The sequence below is a fragment of the Thalassophryne amazonica genome, chromosome 13 (genome assembly GCF_902500255.1).
Source record: "Thalassophryne amazonica chromosome 13, fThaAma1.1, whole genome shotgun sequence".
In the NCBI taxonomy this organism is placed as follows: Eukaryota; Metazoa; Chordata; class Actinopteri; order Batrachoidiformes; family Batrachoididae; genus Thalassophryne; species Thalassophryne amazonica.
Genome location: NC_047115.1, coordinates 35,558,763 through 35,582,245, shown reverse-complemented (window position 1 = coordinate 35,582,245; position 23,483 = coordinate 35,558,763). Strand labels below are relative to the sequence as shown.

Here is a 23,483-nt window from a genome sequence, read left to right as displayed (position 1 = left end):
CAGCCACTGTTCACTCTTGTAGTGATTCCTGAGTGTAAACTCTGAAGAGATGTAGGCGCTCTGTTTTTTCTGCCTGAGCACGTGTGGTGTGTTTCCCGCAGGAGATGCTAAATGGCGGTGGGACTGAAAACTCGCCTTTGCTTGATTCTCTTTCCTCCGCCTGCTTTTCCCTTAGCAAGAGTGGAGTGCAGACGTCACTGTCTGAGGTCTCCGCCAGTGTTAATTGAGGTTCTACTGGATGAAGTCATGACAGAGAGTCGTGTCCTCAACCACAGTCACTTGATTTGTAGCTTAAATGAAGTCGTCTGAATGGCAGAGTCCATTAGTGCCATTTCCAAGAGCTTAATGAAGCACTAATTAGCGTTTCCGATGAAAGGCCATAGAGGTAAAAGCATGGGGAAAGCATGAGACAGTGGTGCGGGCTAATACGGTTTAATTTAGTGTGACATCAACATAATTCCTGCCAAGTCTGTAGCAGTGACGTGATGAGGAGCTCGACTACAAGAGGATGATAGGAGGACAATGAAAACGTAAAAGTGATGTCTTTGTACGCTGTTTATTCCCTAAAGGCGAAGTTGTACATCAGAAAGATTACAAAGATGTTATTAGCTTTTTATTCACATAGGGAGAAAATAAAATCACACTGGAGCCGTGAGAAGCAAGGAACAAAGATACATGTGAAATTCATCTAACGAGCTTCATCTACCTCTGCCAACAAAATTGGGCAGAGGTTGTTTTTACCCGTTTGTTTGTTTGTTTGTCTGTTTGTGTGTTTGTGAACAGCCTGGAATCCACAATTTTTTATATATCATTATCAAATTTTTACAGAGGATTCATATCCTGACAAGCAAGATGTGATTCAGTTTTCCAGGTCAAAGTCAGGAAAATATTGGAAGAATCCCTAACAATGAGTGAATTTTCAAAAATTCATAACTCTGTCAAAAAAGATTGAATTTCTTTCATATCTGTGGGCATTATGTAGGATGGCATCCTTTAAAGGTTGATTGGGATCTTGTGATTTTGTGTCCATTGAAATCCCACTTTAATGTATATTTTATATTATATCTTAGTCAAACGTATCCCAATCGCGTTCATATTTGAAGTGAGGTGCAGACTGTCCCTCACTTATCACCTGACAAAGTTTGATCCAGATGTGAGCCAGATTGTGGATGTTGTGGACATTTGAATGTAATATTTAAAAGCCCATATGGTGTACATTTTGCATTATATCTCAATCAAAAGTGGCCTCAATCACTCTCCTTTTTCTGTTATGGATTTACAACCCCAATTCCAATGAAGTTGGGACACTGTGTAAAATGTAAATAAAAACAGAATACAATGATTTGCAAATCCTCCTCAACCTATATTCAATTGAATACACCACAAAGACAAGATATTTAATGTTGAAACTGATAAATTTGATTGTTTTTGTACAAATATTTTGTACATTTGCCATCACAGATGTGTAAGGTGCCCATGCCATGGGCACTAACACACCCCCATACCATCACAGATGCTGGCTTTTGAACTTTGCGCTGGTAACAATCTGGATGGTCTTTTTCCTCTTTTATCCGGAGGGTATGACGTCCATGATTTCCAAAATCAAATTGAAGTGTGGACTCATCAGAACACAGCACACTTTTCCACTTTGCGTCTGTCCATTTCAAATGAGCTCGGGCCCAGAGAAGGCGGCGGCGTTTCTGGATGTTGTTGATGTATGTCTTTCGCTTTGCATGGTAGAGTTTTAACTTGTACTTGTAGATGTAGCGACAAACTGTGTTAACTGACAATGGTTTTCTGAAGTGTTCCTGAGCCCACGCGGTAAGATCCTTTACACAATGATGTTGGTTTTTAATGCAGTGCCGCCCGAGAGATCGAAGGTCACGGGCATTCAGTATTGGTTTTCGGCCTTGCTGCTTACGTGTAGAAAGCGCTCCAGATTCTCTGAATCTTCTGATTATATTGTGGACTGTAGATGATGAAATCCCTAAATTCTTTGCAACTGAACATTGAGAAACATTGTTCTTAAACTGTTGGACTATTTTTTCACGCAGTTGTTCACAAAGTGGTGATCCTCACCCCATCTTTGCTTGTGTACAGCTGAGACTTTTGGGGATACTCCTTTAATACCCAGTCATGACACTCACAATTAGTGTCCTCAGTTTGCAAATGCTTATTGAGTGTTGTTAGATGGAGAGGTAATGTAACAACAGTGGTAAACATACCACTATCCCAGTTTTTTTGAAATATGTTGCAGGCATCCATTTCAAAATGAGCAAATATTTGCACAAAAACAATAAAGTTTATCAGTTTGAACATTAAGGCCCAATCTCAATTCTCTTTTGTACCCCTTCCCCTTCCCCTTGGCCCTACCCCTATGCCTACCTCTTTAAAACAAGGGGTAAGGCGAAGGGGTATGCCTCTAGCACTATGAATTGAGACACCCCTTCGCCTTAGGGGGAAAAAACTGCTCGTCTTCACTGTTTGTCAACATGGCAACCAAAGCGCAACTTGTTGCAGTCGCCTGTTCGCTCTTTTTATTTTCTTGCCTTTCTGCATAAATGCAAAGAAATAGAAGAAGTCGCAGATTTCTTTGACGCATCGCAATCATGTCGGAGAATTTTTTGGTATTAATAATTAATTTAATTAATTAGAAATTTATAATAATAATAATTAATAGTATTAATAACTGATTAATTAGTAATTAATTAATGTTAATAATACTACTAATAATCATTAATAATAGTAATAATTAATATTAATAATTGAATAATCATTAATTGGTTGGTTAGTAATTAATTAATTAATTAATTCGTAATTAAAATAAATAAACACTTGAAATATATCAGTCTGTGTGGAATGAATGTATACATTATACAAGTTTCACTTTTTGAATGGAATTACTGAAATAAATAAACTTTTTCATGATATTCTAATTATATGACCAGCACCTGTATGTATGTTATGGGCTGCATCTAGTTCTGTTAACCTTATATTTCTTTTTCAAATTCTCCCATTTTTTGTATCCAGCCCTATTTCCTTTAGAAATTTCCTAATAGCAGTCTATTAGGACGTCAGGTTATGTGTTACACATATATGTGTGTGTGTGTATATATTTTCCAACTTACTCCCATTAGTGAAACTTCTCCTCATTTTCTGCCCGAAAGTTTATTAGGAGACGAGTGTGCTCAGGGCTCCCTGTTTGTTTACAAAATACAAACGTGTTACAGGCCTTGAAATCCAACAGCAGGGATCGCTATTATCCAAAGATTTATGAACATACAAGATAACATGCTTATCCTTTATCATGATTTTCTCCATTGTGAGATATAAAAGTGTCTTATCGTAGCGTTCGCGTGTATGCGCATTATAACGCCTCAGCACACGAGCGAAGTTACGATATTCTTCAGAACGACAGTATACGCAACATGCATCCGGCAGCTTACATGTTGCTGTCATAGGCAATTGCCAGTAAAGTTTTTTGGCAAGTTATAACTTTCTAAACAGCGCAATTTGTCATGAAAGCCGCTTACATTTGTGCGGCTCTTTTGGCGCCATGTTTGTTTCTTTGGACACAGCGGTAAGCTCCTCCTACCCTTCTAAATGGAGTGTGCATCCAGATTCACTCCGTTTGAAGGGGTTTGTAGCCCTCCACCTACCCCTCCGCCTCGCTCCAAAAAGAGGGTAAGGGGTAAGGGTAAGGGCCAAGGGGTAGAATTGAGATTCAGCCTAAATATTTTGTCTTTGTGGTGTATTCAATTGACTATAGGTTAAAGAGGATTTGCAAATCATTGTATTCTGTTTTTATTTACATTTTACACAATGTCCCAACTTCATTGGAATTGGGGTTGTATGTACACCACCAATGGAGGTTCCAATTTTATGCCTGTCTTCCAGTTATCAGTCAGAAGTGTCAAAAAGCAATGACAAATTGTGCATAGCAGAAATAACCAATGTTCTGTGAAAATGATCTGAAAAAGAATTCAGAAACCAGTTGCTGACAAGTGAAACTTCAACTCCAATGTGTCCATTCACAGAATTAAGGAAAATGATTTTCATTAAGCTTTTCACAAAGTCATAGAAGCCCATGTTAAAATTTTCAACTTTACAGCAGAAACAAACATGCTTTTCTTGCTGGTCCAAAAACAAAACAAAACATGGTTTTGGTCTCTGTAGCTACTTTCCCCAATTATGATAACTGTAAGGCTGGTGAATTTTTATATAACTCATCAATTTAAGCTATTTTAAGCCATACCATTATGAATAATTAAAGGTGTGGTCACTTTGATAGACAGCTAGTGTGCTTTGTCAAAGCAGAGATCTGCTGACTGCCTTGACAAGGCACACTTGTCAATGGACGGCCATGTTTGTCCTTTCTGAGCATGTTATTACACATAACTGTGATAATATGGGTTGCTGTGTGGTTACCTCGATGAACAGTCCACCTAAGTGTGTCCTCCAGTATTTTCATGGAGTGATATTTCTGTATAGTGTTCATTTGTATGTTAGCACTAATTAGCAGTAATTACTAGCTTGGTGATGTTGTCTCCACTGATGGTTCCACTGGTATTGATGCAGTAAACCGGCCATAATTTTTAATACCTGCAACCATGGCAACTGTTATTTCTGCAATTAATTATGCGCTTATCAAAACCCAAACCAAGATTAGCTTATTAGTGTTAGCTTGTCTGGTAACCCTTACCAAAAAATAGTACTGATAAGTATATAAAAAGTAAACTAGAAGTATACTTGAAACATACTTGCATATACTACTTTTGGGTAAGGTAAGTTAGAGATGTGTGGTGCGTTCATGGTTCTTTCTTACAGTCTGTGGTTTTATACTCTGCACTCCTCTCTAGCTGCCAGATAAATTGCACTACAGCACTTCCATTTCACACAGGATAAACCTTTCATCTGTCTATTCCCTGTCGACATCGCCGTCTTCCGTCATTGATCTGCTTTTCTTTATGACTGGCCTAATGAAATAAAGCAGCAAAAAAGAGGAGATCTTTATCCCCCTGCGAGACTTCACTAAATCAGTGTGATGTCTTCACTTCAGAGCTCAGATGAGCTTCCAGGCCTAATTTTTCACTCAAGCAGCTCGCGCCACCATGTTCGCTCAACACCACCACACAGAGGAAGAAGAAGCTTTTGAACTGCCAAAACTCTTAACACTCAAACAGTGCTGACTCCACGTCAAGCAGTACTCTGCTGAGGCGGGAGGTTCCAGCATAATTTGCAGTCGATTTCTGCAATCAATTCATCAATCCAGGAACCAACCCCCTACCTCGCTTTGTGATCGAATCACCTGCTTCTTAAGACAGTGAACACCGAAGGAGAGCAGTCGTAATTTGGACAAGAAGAAGCAAGTGGAACACGCACATCAATGTGCATGAACACAAGTGGCTGTGTTAAGCAAATTGTAAATAACTGTTCATTCTGAGAAGACTGAAGCTTGCATCACTTTTCCCGAAGCTTATCTCAGACAGAGAGGGCGTCTGGTAGGGGAACGGCGAATGGACGCTTTTCTGGCAAATCAATGACTGCAAATCAATGTCACACTATGGAGATAGGAAGACACGCTGAGTCTGCACTTGACAAGGTCTAGAGTTTAATACCGCTTGAGGGTTCTGAGAGATGATTGGTGCTTTGTGTTACTTACACACACACACTATAGAATGTGTTGGAAAGTTGAGGTACTAATCCATTAGTATCAATGAAAATTATGTGTTTGTCCTGAAATTAGTGTCCTTATAATTATGGAATGAATCTACATAAAGGGGTGGATCCAGTACATTTAAACGAATATTTGTTAAAGTTGTTATCCAAGTTATTGGCTGAGTAATTCTGAGTAATTGGAGCATCATAATTATAGTGGGCGATTTTAACATCCACACAAATGCTGAGAATGACAGCCTCAACACTGCATTTAATCTATTATTAGACTCTATTGGCTTTGCTCAAAATGTAAATGAGTCCACCCACCACTTTAATCATATCTTAGATCTTGTTCTGACTTATGGTATGGAAATTGAAGACTTAACAGTATTCCCTGAAAACTCCCTTCTGTCTGATCATTTCTTAATAACATTTACATTTACTCTGATGGACTACCCAGCAGTGGGGAATAAGTTTCATTACACTAGAAGTCTTTCAGAAAGCGCTGTAACTAGGTTTAAGGATATGTTTCCTTCTTTATGTTCCCTAATGCCATATACCAACACAGTGCAGAGTAGCTACCTAAACTCTGTAAGTGAGATAGAGTATCTCGTCAATAGTTTTACATCCTCATTGAAGACAACTTTGGATGCTGTAGCTCCTCTGAAAAAGAGAGCTTTAAATCAGAAGTGCCTGACTCCGTGGTATAACTCACAAACTCGCAGCTTAAAGCAGATAACCCGTAAGTTGGAGAGGAAATGGCATCTCACTAATTTAGAAGATCGTCACTTAGCCTGGAAAAAGAGTCTGTTGCTCTATAAAAAAGCCCTCCGTAAAGCTAGGACATCTTACTACTCATCACTAATTGAAGAAAATAAGAACAACCCCAGGTTTCTTTTCAGCACTGTAGCCAGGCTGACAAAGAGTCAGAGCTCTATTGAGCCAAGTATTCCTTTAACTTTAACTAGTAATGACTTCATGACTTTCTTTGCTAATAAAATTTTAACTATTAGAGAAAAAATTACTCATAACCATCCCAAAGACGTATCGTTATCGTTGGCTGCTTTCAGTGATGCCGGTATTTGGTTAGACTCTTTCTCTCCGATTGTTCTGTCTGAGTTATTTTCATTAGTTACTTCATCCAAACCATCAACATGTCTATTAGACCCCATTCCTACCAGGCTGCTCAAGGAAGCCCTACCATTATTTAATGCTTCGATCTTAAATATGATCAATCTATCTTTATTAGTTGGCTATGTACCACAGGCTTTTAAGGTGGCAGTAATTAAACCATTACTTAAAAAGCCATCACTTGACCCAGCTATCTTAGCTAATTATAGGCCAATCTCCAACCTTCCTTTTCTCTCAAAAATTCTTGAAAGGGTAGTTGTAAAACAGCTAACTGGTCATCTGCAGAGGAATGGTCTATTTGAAGAGTTTCAGTCAGGTTTTAGAATTCATCATAGTACAGAAACAGCATTAGTGAAGGTTACAAATGATCTTCTTATGGCCTCAGACAGTGGACTCATCTCTGTGCTTGTTCTGTTAGACCTCAGTGCTGCTTTTGATACTGTTGACCATAAAATTTTATTACAGAGATTAGAGCATGCCATAGGTATTAAAGGCACTGCGCTGCGGTGGTTTGAATCATATTTATCTAATAGATTACAATTTGTTCATGTAAATGGAGAATCTTCTTCACAGACTAAGGTTAATTATGGAGTTCCACAAGGTTCTGTGCTAGGACCAATTTTATTCACTTTATACATGCTTCCCTTAGGCAGTATTATTAGACGGCATTGCTTAAATTTTCATTGTTACGCAGATGATACCCAGCTTTATCTATCCATGAAGCCAGAGGACACACACCAATTAGCTAAACTGCAGGATTGTCTTACAGACATAAGGACATGGATGACCTCTAATTTCCTGCTTTTAAACTCAGATAAAACTGAAGTTATTGTACTTGGCCCCACAAATCTTAGAAACATGGTGTCTAACCAGATCCTTACTCTGGATGGCATTACCCTGACCTCTAGTAATACTGTGAGAAATCTTGGAGTCATTTTTGATCAGGATATGTCATTCAAAGCGCATATTAAACAAATACGTAAGACTGCTTTTTTGCATTTACGCAATATCTCTAAAATTAGAAAGGTCTTGTCTCAGAGTGATGCTGAAAAACTAATTCATGCATTTATTTCCTCTAGGCTGGACTATTGTAATTCATTATTATCAGGTTGTCCTAAAAGTTCCCTGAAAAGCCTTCAGTTAATTCAAAATGCTGCAGCTAGAGTACTGACGGGGACTAGAAGGAGAGAGCATATCTCACCCATATTGGCCTCTCTTCATTGGCTTCCTGTTAATTCTAGAATAGAATTTAAAATTCTTCTTCTTACTTATAAGGTTTTGAATAATCAGGTCCCTTCTTATCTTAGGGACCTCATAGTACCATATCACCCCAATAGAGCACTTCGCTCTCAGACTGCAGGCTTACTTGTAGTTCCTAGGGTTTGTAAGAGTAGAATGGGAGGCAGAGCCTTCAGCTTTCAGGCTCCTCTCCTGTGGAACCAGCTCCCAATTCGGATCAGGGAGACAGACACCCTCTCTACTTTTAAGATTAGGCTTAAAACTTTCCTTTTTGCTAAAGCTTATAGTTAGGGCTGGATCAGGTGACCCTGAACCATCCCTTAGTTATGCTGCTATAGACTTAGACTGCTGGGGGGTTCCCATAATGCACTGAGTGTTTCTTTCTCTTTTTGCTCTGTATGCACCACTCTGCATTTAATCATTAGTGATTGATCTCTGCTCCCCTCCACAGCATGTCTTTTTCCTGGTTCTCTCCCTCAGCCCCAACCAGTCCCAGCAGAAGACTGCCCCTCCCTGAGCCTGGTTCTGCTGGAGGTTTCTTCCTGTTAAAAGGGAGTTTTTCCTTCCCACTGTCGCCAAGTGCTTGCTCACAGGGGGTCGTTTTGACCATTGGGGTTTTTACGTAAATATTGTATGGCCTTGCCTTACAATATAAAGCACCTCGGGGCAACTGTTTGTTGTGATTTGGCGCTATATAAATAAAATTGATTGATTGATTGATCATCTCCTGAAAAGAAGTACCCAAAGGAGAGTGCCAAGGGTCTTGCCTCTTTATGGTGGCAGCTGGTGCAAGTGAGGTGTTGTCCACTGCATGGCAGCACCACACTCAAAAAAAATGACTCTTTGGATGAACTCAATTCAATTATGTGCAGGATTTCCTTCTAATAAATATATGTAGCCCCAACTCAAATAAACCACATCCATGCAAGATCATTTAATTTAATTTAGTTGGGACTACACATATTTATTATGTGGAAATCCAATCCAGTGAATCGGTTTTTTGAGTGAAGGTCCAAACCTGAGGCAGCTCACCAAGATGGGCACCTGGAGATCCTTCCTCTATATTTTGGACATGTGTCTGTTTTTTCTGTGCTTGATCCAGTACCTCAGTGTTGAGGACCCCAGTGTCTGGACAAGGCGCCCACTTCTAACCTGGCTGTGGCAGATAGATGGTTAATTCCCAATTGCAAAACATTTCAATTTAGTTTTTCCTTCAAGGATTTATTCTTACATTATTTTGGTGTTATCAATGGGAAAATGGTTGTTTAGTTTTGTTGACCTGTTTAATACAGGTTAGCTACCCTCCAGCTTTACGCTGATCATTTCTGACCACTTTTTCCTCCTTTACAACCAAAAGGCATTTGGCTTTTCCACTACCTTGAAGGCGCGCTCGCCTTGATGACATTAAAGAGTGAACGCGTAAACGCTGTATAAGAGGCTTAATGACGAGGATGTGTCCTGTGCTCTGCCTCCGTTATGCTTAATCTGCAGGGATGAACTGCATGCTAATCTGGATTGGATTAGAAACACTAATTAGGAGAGGTTTACTGCTTTAAGCATTACGAGGTTTTTCCTAAAACAAGTACAAATAGTAGTATGTGGGCAGAGTGCAAGCAGGGCGAGAACAAAAATACATATTGATGATACCAGATATGAAAAGAAAACAAAGCAAAAAAAAAAAACCAGAAGGAAGATGGTGCAAGACGGATGTGAGCGAGCAAGAGAGAGAGAAACACCAGATTGAGCTGCAAATCACAGTCAACCCAGGAATGATTCGTGGACCACTGAGGGAGCCTGTTGCTATGGAAACGTCATCATTGCAGGCGCTGCTTTAATCCGTGGAAGCCTGTTAAGTTAACATGATGCTCAGGCAGCCACCTTATGCTTCTGTACTCACAACACAACGCCGTGCCAGCAGTGCAGCTCCTCACTACGACAACATTTATTTACAAATGTCTTGCTATTAGAAAGCAGGATTATCTGCCCCGCTTTGTGCTTTGCTCGTTTTCATTCCTCTGGTTTAGTTTTTTGGTTAAATCACCATCAGATGAGTTGGAAAAAAAATCACAGAATGAGGCGTCACTTTCTCAACCTTGCAGTCCTGCTCGCCCTCGCTCCCCCTGTAGGAAGCTAAAGCTGCATGTCGTTCTGCTGAGGGGCTGCTGTGAATTAGTGAGAGGGGTGAAAGATCAAACCTGCAAGGGGGGGGGCAGGCAGAGGAGATGGCTGAGAAAAAGCCTGAGAAATGCATCATTGCATCTGCAGAGCGCGTCGGCCGACGTGCAGGACAGTCGGAGCAAAAGGCTCCATCAGGAGTCTGCGGCGATGCCTCACAGCGCAGTTATGCAAGTGGCTCAGCGACAACAGCGCGGATTTCTCTGTCGAACCAGATATCTGTCTGTTCTGGTCAATAATCCTGATGTGATGTGGGCAGCATTAATGGATTCACCTTCAGCCAACAGAGAGGAGATCTGAGAGTGAATTACAACAGTGCAATAAAAAATAAAAGTAGCAGACAGCTGGGATGAGGGATGAATGAATGCATTCATAAAAGGCAAAGAGTGTTGAGATGAAATGCTTTCGAATGAGTTGATAGACTGATAGTGCAGGTGAATAAAGGCCAGAGGCGGCAAAGACAATGAGGCACTCAGGTCAAACACAGGAAGCGACGGCTGTGAGTACACGTGAGCCACTGACACACGTCCAAACCACCGCTAACTATATTTTAACTCATCTTGAATCTGTCTCTTATTAAATCACTGCCTAGCGTCTAAATAAGTTCCATTCTTCTGCACGCCTGTGGGACTCCAGTGTACGCTTCTAGCTTTGACTCAGAACTCCGATATCTGTCAGGACCAGGAGCAATTTGTGATTCCGAGTCTTGTTCAAGGACACTTTGACACACAGGAGTTGACCAGGATCGATCTGGTAACCTTCTATTTAATACCTAACGGGCTCCACCACCTGAGCCACACTGACCCTTTTGTAGCAAATCTTGAAATGTTATTTTTCAAAGAAAAAGACCAGCAACATGTGACAAGTTCACTCTGATGGGACAAATTCTTATCATTTGAGGATTGATTGATTGATTTCTTTTTCTGAATCATCTTCAGTGCTGGCCCAGCTGCAAAACAGTTATTTTGTGAAGACAGAAATATTTGCATGCAAGTACGGCGCATCCAGAAAGTATTCACAGCGCTTCACTTTTACCACATTTTGTTATGTTACAGCCTTATTCCAAAATGGATGAAATAATTTTTTTCCCTCAAACTTCTACACACAATACCCCATAATGACAATGTGAAAGAAGCTTTCGTGAGATGTTTGCAAATTTATTAAAAATAAAATAACTAAGAAATCACAAGTACATAAGTATTCAGTCTTTGCCATGAATCTCAAAATTGAGCTCAGGTGCATCCTGTTTCCACTGATCTTTCTTGAGATGTTTCTACAGCTTAATTGGAGTCCATCTGGGGTAAATTCAACTGATTGGACATGATTTGGAAAGGCACACACCTGTCTACATATAAGGTCAAACAGTTGCCAGTGCATCTCAAGCATGAAGTCAAAGGAATTGTCTCAAGGCACAAATCTGGGGAAGGATACAGAAAGATTTCTGCTATTTTGAAGGTCCTATGGTCATGATGTTTGGATCCACCAGGACTCTTCCTAGAGCTGGCTGCCCGTCTAAACTGTGCAATCGGGGCAAAGGATCTTAGTCAGGGAGGTGACCAAGAACCACTCTGACCAAGATCAATCTGTCAGAGCTCATGCATTCCTCTGTGGAGAGAGGAGAATCTTCCAGGACAGCCACCTCTGCAGCAATACACTAATCAGGCCTGTATGGTAGAGTGGTCAGACAGAAGACAGTCCTTAGTAAGAAACATTGCAGCCTGCCTGGAGTTTTCCAAAAGGCACCTGAAGGACTCTCAGACCATGAGAAACAAAATTCTCTGGTCTGATGAGACAAAGATTGAACTCTTTGGCATCATGTTTGGAGGAAACCAGGCACCATCCCTACAGTGAAGCATGGTGGTGGCAGCATCAAGCTGTGGGGATGTTTTTCAGCAGCAAGAACTGGGAGACTAGTCAGGATTGAGGGAAAGATGAATGCAGCAATGTACAAAGACATCCTGGATGAAAACCTGCTCCAGAGCACTCTTGAACTCAGACTGGGGCAACGGTTCATCTTTCAGTGGGACAATGACCCTAAGCACACAGCCAAGATATCAAAGGAGTGGCTTCAGGACAACTTTGTGAATGTTCTTGAGAGGCTCAGCCAGAGCCCAGACCTGAATCCGACTGAACATCTCTGGAGACATCTGAAAATGGCTGTGCACGGACGCTCTCCATCCAACCCAATGGAGCTTCAGAGGTGCTGCAAAGAGGAATGGGCAAAACTCTTTGCCCATGATGCTGCCGTAACAAATGTGGGAAAATGTGGAAAAAGTGAAGCACTGTGAATACTGCACTAATGCACTGTATGTGCCTGAAAAGTGGTGCAGATATAAGATATATAGTTGCATACAGATGCATCCATCCATTTATATATCCGCTTACTCCAGTTAAGGATCGTGTGCGAGTGTGACATAGTGTGAGGCGGACACCAGTCTATCGCAGGGGCACATATAGACAGACAAACACAATATTCAGATACATGAAAAATCCATTTTATTTTATTTTTGGCATCTCGCTGTTTTGCTGTTTCCACTCCTCATAAGTGTCTTGCAATTGCGTAAATGCATAAAATGTAAATGTAGTATATTTTTTGCAATTTATGTGCCCTGATGTCAGAAGAATACAAGCGCCATGAATGCCGGTGCACATACTGACTCTGCTGATTGTGGCCTTTAAATATTCTTTAAATATTCAATACAGAATTAGATATGAACGCACATTCCTGGACCATACAGCAGGTGGCAGTGTTTCAGCATGTGGGTCTCATTTCAAAGTCTCCTTGGAATGCAGCCAATGTTTGCAGCCTTCTTTCCCAGAGAACGAATACAACAGGTGTGTCATTTGTGCTGGAAATAATCCCATGAGCCATTGCGCAATGTTTTTCCCCAAGATAAAGTAGATGGTGAATTCAGACAAAGAAAAAATCAATTCATTGAATTCACATGCAAATAAACAGGAGATAATGTTTGTCTCTTTTGTTATTTTCATCCATCCATTTTCTGTACTCGCTTACTCCAATTAAGGGTCACGGGGGGCTGGAGCATATCCCAGCAGTCACAGGGCGTGAAGCGGGGTGCACCCTGGACAGGACGGCAGTCTGTCGCAGGGCCCTTCTCTTTGTTTATTTTATGTTTTTTTTGTTGTTGTTGTTGTTTGTTTGGTTTGCAAGAAAGGATTCCACATTGAAGCAAATAAATAAATAAATAAATAATTTAGTCCAAGCAGGCATCTTTGTATAATGAGCACCAGTTCTTATTTATCCAAAAATGTGTAGAGAAGAATACATTTCCATCACGGGCAGTGTCACAGACACGATATCCCAAGTGTCTAGGTGAGGGCAAGGTGCATGTTGTTCCACATATTTACACTGTATGTTTTGCACAGATTTACCCTGCTGGCTGAGGATAGACTGAGTAGCACAAAGGTAAACCAGCAGATACTACATGATACTTCCCATTTTCTACTTTTCCCAGATGTAGACACCACCAAGGACCCGTGTCAAAAGGTTAAGTGCAGCCGACACAAGGTGTGCATCGCTCAAGGCTATCAGAGAGCTGTGTGCGTCAATCGCAAGAAGCTGGAGCACAGGTGAGTGCAACCGCTGGGCTATGAGTCAGCGACTGCCAACATGCACACTGCAGTGCATGCGGAAAATATTCACAGCGCTTCACTTTTACCACATTTTGTTATGTTACAGCCTTATTCCAGAATGGAATAAATTCATTTTTCCTCTCAAAATTCTACTCACAACACCCCATAATGACAACATGAAAAATGCTTTCTTGAAATCTTTCAAATTTATTAGAAATAAAAAAAACTAAAAAAAAAAATCACCTGTACATAAGTATTCACGCCCTTTGCTCTGTATGTTGTTGATGCACCTTTGGCAGCAATTACAGCCTCAAATGTTCTTGAATATGATGCCATAAGTTTGTTGCACCTATCTTTGAGTAGTTTTGCCCATTCCTTTTTGCAGCAGTTCTCAAGCTCCATCACGTTGGATGGGGAGCATCTGTGCACAGCCATTTTCAGATCTCTCCAGAGATGTTCAACTGGATTCAGGTCTGGGCTCTGGCTGGGCCACTCAAGGACATTCGCAGAGTTGTCCTGAAGCCACTCCTTTGATATCTTGGCTGTGTGTTTAGGGTCATTGTCCTGCTGAAAGCTGAACCGTCACCCCATTCTGAGGTTGAGAGTGCTCTGGAGCAGGTTTTCATCCAGGATGTATGTGTACATTGCTGCATTTATCTTTCCATCAATCCTGACTAGTCTCCTGCTGAAGGATGATAAGTGAAAACAGGATGCCCTGAGCTCAAGTTTGAGCTTCATTGGCAAAGGTTGTGAATACTTATGTACATGTGATTTCTTAGTTTGTTTTGTTACCGCAGCCGATCTGCTCTGTGTCAGCCTGATCCCGTCAGCTCTCAGAAGCTAAGTAGCGCGGGACCTGGTTAGTACTTGGATGGGAGATCTCTTTGGAACACCAGTGGCTGTGTATGTTTTCTCCAGCAAACTGGAGTTTGCATCACGAAGGGCATCCGGCGTAAAATCGGTGCCAAATCCCAGTGCGGATATGGCTGTATCCGCTGCGGTGACCTCAAACAAAACTGGAGCAACTGAATGGAGAACAAGTTTGTTTGTTTTTTAATAAATTAGCAAAAATCAAAAAACAAAAACCTTTTCACTTTGCCATTGTGGGGTATTGTATGTTATGACGGCGTTTTAGGGCCACATAGAATTTTTTTTTTTAGACTTCGAGAATAAAGTCGTAATTTTAAGAATTCAAGAATAAAGTCATAATATTATGAGAATAAAGTCATAATTTTACGAGAATAAAGTCGTAATATTACGAGAATAAAGTCATAATATAATATTTCAACTTTTTTCTCATAAAATTACGACTTTATTCTCATAATATTACGACTTTTTTCTCGTAATATTACAACTTTTTTCTTGAAGTCCAAAAACAAACAAAAAAAATTCAATGTGGCCCTAAAACTCTGTCATAGTATGTAGAGTTTTGAGGGGAAAAAATAAATTTCTTCCATTTTGGAACAAGGCTGTAACATAACAAAATATGGAAAGAGTGAAGGGTTGTGAATACTTTCTGGATGCACTGTATATGTTTGTACACACAAATGGAGCTTGAAACCCGTTTGAGCCAGTGGTTTGCTTAATCTGGGTTGCGTCCCTGTTGGTTGGAGTGTAATAATAATCTTGTTTACCGCCAGTGCAGTGTGGCCTGCCTGGCTGCTTAATGATAAGCTAATACATTCTGACAACAAGGAGGAGGGCTGGTTTCTAGACCGCTGTGGTCATGCTGGTCCCGCCATGTGTTTGGGATTAGCACAGCAATTGCTGTTTCAGCTGGACTCGCTGAGTTTCTGTGTCCTCTGTCCTGCAGACTCAAGCAGCCAGCTCTGAGGTCTCCTGATGGGAACTGTCAGCCGTGTCCCATCTCCTCCAGCGGGCCTGTGTGCGGCTCCGATGGACACAACTATGCCTCAAAGGTATACACAGATATATGCATTATTTCTGGTTGCTGAAGTAAAACAGAAGCTGGATACCCGCTGAGCTTCAACGACCTTGAAATTCTTTACAGTGGCGGTATCAGGTCCCAAAAGAGTGCAGTGAAATATGTTTCTGTAGCTTATTTGACATTAGTAAACAATAGCGTAGGGTATTTACAGTAGTGTTCAGAATAATAGTAGTGCTATGTGACTAAAAAGATTAATCCAGGTTTTGAGTATATTTCTTATTGTTACATGGGAAACAAGGTACTAGTAGATTCAGTAGATTCTCACAAATCCAACAAGACCAAGCATTCATGATATGCACACTCTTAATGCTATGAAATTGGGCTATTAGTAAAAAAAAAAAGTAGAAAAGGGGGTGTTCACAATAATAGTAGCATCTGCTGTTGACGCTACAAACTCAAAACTATTATGTTCAAACTGCTTTTTTAGCAACCCTGTGAATCACTAAACTAGTATTTAGTTGTGTAACCACAGTTTTTCATGATTTCTTCACATCTGCGAGGCATGGAGTCAACCAACTTTGGTCACCTTTCAGCTGTTATTCCACTCCAAGATTCTTTAACAACATTCCACAATTCATTCACATTTCTTGGTTTTGCTTCAGAAACAGCTTTTTTGATGTCACCCCACAAGTTCTCAATTGGATTTAGGTCCAGGGATTGGGCAGGCCACTCCAAAACATTAATTTTGTTGATTTGGAACCAAGATTTTGCTCCTTTACTAGTGTGCTTGGGGTCATTGTCTTGTTGAAACACCCATTTCAAGGGCATGTCCTCTTCAGCATAAGGCAACATGACCTCTTCAAGTATTTTGACATATCCAAACTGATCCATGATACCTGGTATGCGATATATAGGCCCAACACCATAGTAGGAGAAACATGCCCATATCATGATGCTTGCATCACCATGCTTCACTGTCTTCACTGTGAACTGTGACTTGAATTCAGAGTTTGGGGGTCATCTCACAAACTGTCTGCGGCCTTTGGACCCAAAAAGAACTATTTTACTCTCATCAGTCCACAAAATATTCTTCCATTTCTCTTTAGGCCAGTTGATGTGTTCTTTGGCAAATTGTAACCTCTTCTGCACATGTCTTTTATTTAACAGAGGGACTTTGCGAGGGATTCTTGCAAATAAATTAGCTTCACACAGGCGTCTCCTAACTGTCACAGCACTTACAGGTAACTCCAGACTGTCTTTGATCATCCTGGAGCTGATCAATGGGTGAGCCTTTGCCATTCTGGTTATTCTTCTATCCATTTTGATGGTTGTTTTCCGTTTTCTTCCATGCGTCTCTGGTTTTTTTTGTCCATTTTAAAAGTATTGGAGATCATTGTAGATGAACAGCCTATAATTTTTTGCACCTGAGTATAAGTTTTCCCCTTGCCAATCAACTTTTTAATTAAACTACGCTGTTCTTCTGAACAATGTCTTGAACGTCCCATTTTCCTCAGGCTTCAAAGAGAAAAGCATGTTCACAGGTGCTGGCTTCATCCTTAAAATAGGGGACACCTGATTCACACCTGTTTGTTTCACAAACTGACGAACTCACTGACTGATGCCACACTACTATTATTGTGAACACCCCCTTTTCTACTATTTTTTACTAATAGCCCAATTTCATAGACTTAAGAGTGTGCATATCATGAATGCTTGGTCTTGTTGGATTTGTGAGAATCTACTGAATCTACTGGTACCTTGTTTCCCATGTAACAATAAGAAATATACTCAAAACCTGGATTAATCTTTTTAGTCACATAGCACTACTATTATTCTGAACACTACTGTATATTATAATCGCTGCTGTGTGACTGTGCACAAAATAACTCTGAAACGGGTGAGCAGATTTTCACTAAATTTGGTCAGAATATTCCTTGGGTGAGTGTCTCCACAGGATTAGTTTTTGAAAGGTCGGGGTCCTCAAACATATTGTCACATTTTCCAAGATATTTCCACAACCGGTACGGCTAAAGACATGATTTGTCATCTCATGGTATGACTGACATGATGATAGTCAAGTCAAGTCTAGGAGCATGTCTCCATGCCCACCACACCATGGAACTGTATCAGGTCCTGGATGGCAAACACCCAGACAGGCAAGTGGTCAATCCACAGTTCTCCACAGTAACCCTCTATTTACTGCAGTCAAGTCAAAACATGGGCGTCCACTTGGTCTTCTACAACTGCTGGGGTCCTGAACACTGAGGCACCTGCGTGCTGGATTATGCACAGAGAAATGCACTATGTGGCCACAGTGATGTAGTTTCAGCTCCTTCACAATACAACTTATACTTTCCATCTGAGTCTCCTAAAGTTACCATTGAAAGTCATTCCAGCAGTTCCAAAGACCCACCAAAGTGGCCTCGTACCAACGTCATCCTGGTGTTGCCCTAGATCACTGCTTAGCATCCAGGTCTCATAACCATACAGTAATGCATCAATCACACCACAGTAAAAATAGGATGGCAACGTCCTTGCGACAATTCTCAGGAGGAGCAGCGACCAGTTGGTTATTGGAAGGTTGAGCATGGAGCAACCTCAATTTCCATGCGAGCACGTTTGGTCAAAATGCAATTGCACAGGTCGCCTGGTGGAAGGACACCTGTCCCCAAAGAGCCACGATCCAACTCAGACAGCACGATCGCTATCAGATTGGCAGAGGTTACAAATAATCGCCATCGCATTTAATAAATGTAGACACATCTTCCACATTTTAGATTCAATTGGGCACTCAACTGGCACCCTCTTTGCAAGGTCTTAATTGTTTAAAAAATGTGTAGTTATTTATTGTGAATAATGTATTAGATTTACACAATAAATCCATTTGGCTTCTTTGCTGTACTGCCTTCTGTTTGATAAAGGCTTTGAGTTTGATAAATCCAAACTAATACATTAGACATGTCACAAGACCCCTTTTTGTGAAACACCTTTGCCTTGATTTGACGCTGAATAGATTTATTTTTTATTTATTGTGAATAAAAATGGAAAATCATGCCAAAGGTGATTCACAAAAAGGGTCTTGTGACATGTCTATGTATGAGTTGGATTTATCAAACTCATTTGACCTGAGAAGACCTTACAGCAAACAAGCCAAATGGATTTATTGTGTAAATCGTAATAAATTATTAATAATACATAACTACACATTTCTAAACAATTTAAGACCTTGTGAAACATGACCTGCACTTGTATGAATACATCACAACTAGTCTGACATAAATGTCTTTTATTGCAAGCTAAATGGATGTTTTTTTAGTTATTTTTTATATATTTTGTGACGAATGTCTAATGTCCAATACCAAACCGACGTCACTGTAGTGGCACATTTCAATGTGACAAACTGCTGAGCATTTTTGCTAATAAATAATTCACCCCACCTCCTCATATAAAACCTGTCCCGCTGGAATAATTTATGCAATAAGGTGTTTTTCAATCACTCATGTTGCAGCATATAAGAATTTCATGGAGGTGGAAGGAAATATTTTTCAGCTTTTGAGCCCTGTACACGATTCACATTAATCAGGTGAGAAGTCTGCGGCCACGCAGCGACAGTTCTGTGTCACACAAACCACAGACCTTGACAAATGTGTGCTATTCATCCCTTTGTCAAGGTCATTCTCTGTGTTATTTCACACAGATTACATGTAATTATCAACTTGGGCCCATTCACTCATTCAATCATGCAATCATAATAGCAGGGGACTCAATTTCAATTTCAATTTATTTTCATTTATATAGTGCCAAATCACAACAGAGTTGCCTCAAGGAACTTCACACAAGTATGGTCTAACCTTACCAACCCCCAGAGCACCAGTGGTAAGGAAAAACTCCCTCTGAGGAAGAAACCTCAAGCAGACCAGACTCAAAGGGGTGACCCTCTGCTTGGGCCATGCTACAAACATAAATTACAGACCAATTCACAGAACAACGAATATACAGGAAATGCTGTTGGTGCATTGGACAGGAGGGTCTCCAGCACAAATACTACACCCATCTCTGGATGGAGCTGCACCTTAAAACAGAGAGAAAAAACAGAATCAGTTATCAGAAAGACAAGAAATACAGTATAATTTGTCAGCATTAAACAACAAGAAAAACAGGAAATACTAAGGTGATCACTGGCCATTAGCCCTAAGCTTCACTAAAAGACCCAGAATTTAGGTAAAGTTTAGGTAAACCGTTTCCTAATAAAGTGAATTAAAAGAGTAAAAAGCGTAGAACTATACTATGCCAGTATGCTAGCCATACAAAAGGGAAAATAAGTGCGTCTAAAGTCTGGACTTGAACGTCTCCACAGAATCTGACTGTTTTATTGATGCAGGGAGATCATTCCACAGAACAGGGGCACGATAAGATGAAGCTCTGTGACCCGCAGACTTCTTATTCACCCTAGGGACACAAAGTAGTCCTGCACCCTGAGAACGCAAAGCATGGGCCGGTACGTAAGGTTTAATTAGGTCAGTTAGGTAGGGACGTGCCAGTCTGTGAACAGTTTTATAGACTAGTAGCAGAACCTTAAAATCTGATCTCACTGGGACAGGAAGCCAGTGAAGAGATGCCAAAATGGGTGTAAAGTGGTCGAATTTTCTGCTTTGTGTCAAAAGTCTGGCTGCAGCATTTTGAACCAATTGGAACTCGCTGTCAGACTCCGCCTTATGCCATGTCATCGCCGTCTGACTGAGCACCTGACTGGCAACAGATCTAGTTGCCGTCTTCAACACGCCCATTTCTGAGATTCATGTTTGCAATGTGATTGCACATGGTTGCGCAAATTTGGGTCGCGTTGCTGTCTCCAGTCACTGTTTTTCCCGGTGTGACTGGACCCTAAAACAGGCAGCATCAGGATCCTAAAGACTTGGACATTCATTCTCCTACAAAGATTTCAGCATCACCAGACACCGCTTATGATATAACGTCCTAAAATATTCAGTAGCAGTTTCACGTGTGCGTCAGGTGGAGAGTTGTGCTGGGCTTGGCGCTGCTTTGCCCCTGGTGTGAGACGCGGCCCCTCATGCATGACAGACTAAATAAAAGCTTTGACAGGTGAGCACAGGGAAGAGGCTTTTAGTGGACAAAAAGTGGTGATATACGGCCTCAGAAATAACAATCATGGTTTGTAGTGATAGAATCCTGTGGGATTATCGATTTTTACCTCATCCTTTGGTATTCCTGACCTTGTGTTCTCGTTGATGTTGGAGAGTAAATCCAGGAACAACAAAGTGTACAGTCGCCTCATGAATATTTGATCCGTGTTGCAGCAGTAACTCGTTTTATTTCACCTTTACATCCCCTTGGTGATGGCATCGGTGCACGTGTGCATGTATATATACGTGTTGTGACGACGTGTGTCACGTATGTGTTTGTTTGTGTTGTAGTGCAAACTGGAGCAGCAGGCATGTCTTGTAGGGAAGGAGCTTACGCTGAAGTGCTCAGGCCTGTGTCCCTGTCCAGCCACCTCCCCCATGCCAAAGGAGACTAAACGTGGTAAAAAATAACACACATCAAGATAATATGTACATGTTGCAGACATGAACCAGCGAAGCTCTTCAGCATCTCACCATGTCATTTAGGTCCTTCGGATTTTTTCAGTGAGTGCTGGGGAGCATTACCATGGCTAAAAACCTTCAGCTTCTGGGGCACTTCGCTCCCCCCAGACCCCCAACTATGGCACTCTTACCGCCCCCCAATTTAATCATCTTTCTTTATTAGCGTCTCACATGCCTGGAAAGTCCTCACTATCTCATTTAGGTCCTTCACACTTTATTTTCAGTTAATGCTTCTGGGCAGCATTAGCATGGCTAAAAACCTTCATGCAATTTACACACTAAATAGTCACTAACTGACCTCATGTGCTGTCAAGGTGTGCACTGCCTCTCACTTTAGCGTTCCTGGAGTCAGTGTTGACTCAACATTTAGCATTTTCTGTTTCAGTGTCGGCTGCGCACTGAATTCCTGCAAAATCTCCTCTATTCACACGAGAGCTCCTCTTTCACTTTTTAATATTATTTTCTTTTTTAATTGAGACAATTAAAAAGTTACACATAAACCTTACAGAGGATAAATATAGCAGTGCAAAAATAACATCATGGAAAACAGGTTAATATCTTCTGCTGTAGCTCCAGGAAGTGTTCATTGTTTGACATTTCCTGTTTCACTATGGACTCAAATTTTGGCACTTCCTGTTTGGGACACAGTGTACCATTAGCGAGCTCGTGTGGCACTTCAGTCATATAATTTGAGAAACATTTGTTTGTTTATTCCACTACTCTTCCTTGGTTTTGGGCCAATTCCCATAAAAACTTGCTGTATGCATGTAAGTTGACCCCAAATTTGCCCTTTGGGGGGTGTCATTTGGCAAAGGTCAAGATCATTGGGGCCAAATGTCAACATTCTGGTTTATCTGTCGATTTAGTGCCCTACTTCTCTCAGGTCCTTAACCCGATTTCCACCAAACTTGATCTGGGGATGACAGGCAACCTCAGAACTGCTCTATTTGCAAAAGTCATCGGAGTTGAAGGTCAAAATTACGGTGCTTTTTGTTTGTTTTGTTTTTTCTTCACTCAGATAGCCATCAAGCTTGGTCCACATGTAGGTGGATTCTGGAATTATCCAGATGAGGTTAAATTTACCAAAGGTCAATTTGGTAAATTTAAGGCCATGTCTGCTTGTTGGCCTACTCCTCCCAGGTCCTTTTGCTGATTTCTACCAAACTTGGTACATCAGTGAAGGTTGACCTTAAAATTTGTGTTAAAAAAAGAGGTCAATCATTTGAGTGAAGGTCAAGGTCAGTGCGATTAAATATCAGATTGACGTTGCCATTACTGTCTTTATGCTCACGGGTATTATTACCTGGTACAAAAAAAAATTGCCGACAGTCTTACACATTTCCCATGTGTTCATTTTAAGCTATGTGTGGCAGAGAACAAACAAATTTAAAAAAGCAACAATCATAAAAACATGATGCAGCAAACACAGCATTCTTTCTCCTTCTGTCTCCGTAGACAGCTGTACTGGACAAGATCTGGCTGATCTTGGTGAGCGTCTGAGGGACTGGTTCCAACTACTGCAGAACAACGCCAAGCAGAACAACAACAGCAAGCCTGGAGCCAAAACCACTGCAGCCAACACCGCATTGGGTTAGAATGACCGCTTAATGAATCTCCACTGCTTTAAGACAGAGTTATAATGTTTTATTTACAGACGCTGTGCTTTTAAAAATGTCTAAAGAAGTCATTTGGGGATATATTATATCTTAAGGCATGTTGAGTCAAGACAGAAGTTGTTCCTTTCCAGGTGGTGCTGCTACAAATCGATTTGGAGTTGACAGAACCACTCTTGGCAGTTTAATGAAGCATAGATCTGGTTGTGCACATTCTCAGAGAAATGCCACCTTATCGTGGTGGAGGTGTTTGTTGTGAAGGTTCTCCTTCAGCAAATTGGTCTCAGGTGAGGTATCGAACCAAAAACTGCTACAGATCGGAGAATTTTTGGTGTCAGCACCTTGACCACAAAAGGAAAATCTCAGCCCTGTCCTGGAGCAAGGTAAAGCGGGAGAGTTGATAAGTAAGTGTCTGGTGGTCCGAGACCCCAGATAAGATCACAAAATGATAGTCGTAAACATTGGGTGCAATGCCATTTGTATCAGTATTTGAAAATGGACGGATGTAGGGAAGGTAGACTCGCATATTGGTCATTCCAGCAGAATTATCAACAGCAGATACAGTAACTTTGCACTGTT

General features: G+C 40.9%; 1 protein-coding gene across 4 annotated transcripts in view; it reads left to right on the top strand.

The window, feature by feature from the left end:
- spock2 (SPARC (osteonectin), cwcv and kazal like domains proteoglycan 2) overlaps positions 1-23,483 on the top strand; it is an 88,720-nt gene that overhangs the window by 52,272 nt on the left and 12,965 nt on the right. For all 4 annotated transcript variants that reach the window (XM_034184528.1, XM_034184529.1, XM_034184527.1 and 1 more), the window contains 4 exons: positions 13,680-13,794; positions 15,611-15,716; positions 21,121-21,229; positions 22,747-22,881. In XM_034184528.1, the coding sequence (XP_034040419.1) occupies positions 13,680-13,794; positions 15,611-15,716; positions 21,121-21,229; positions 22,747-22,881 (465 nt within the window). The remainder of the gene's footprint in view (positions 1-13,679; positions 13,795-15,610; positions 15,717-21,120; positions 21,230-22,746; positions 22,882-23,483) is intronic.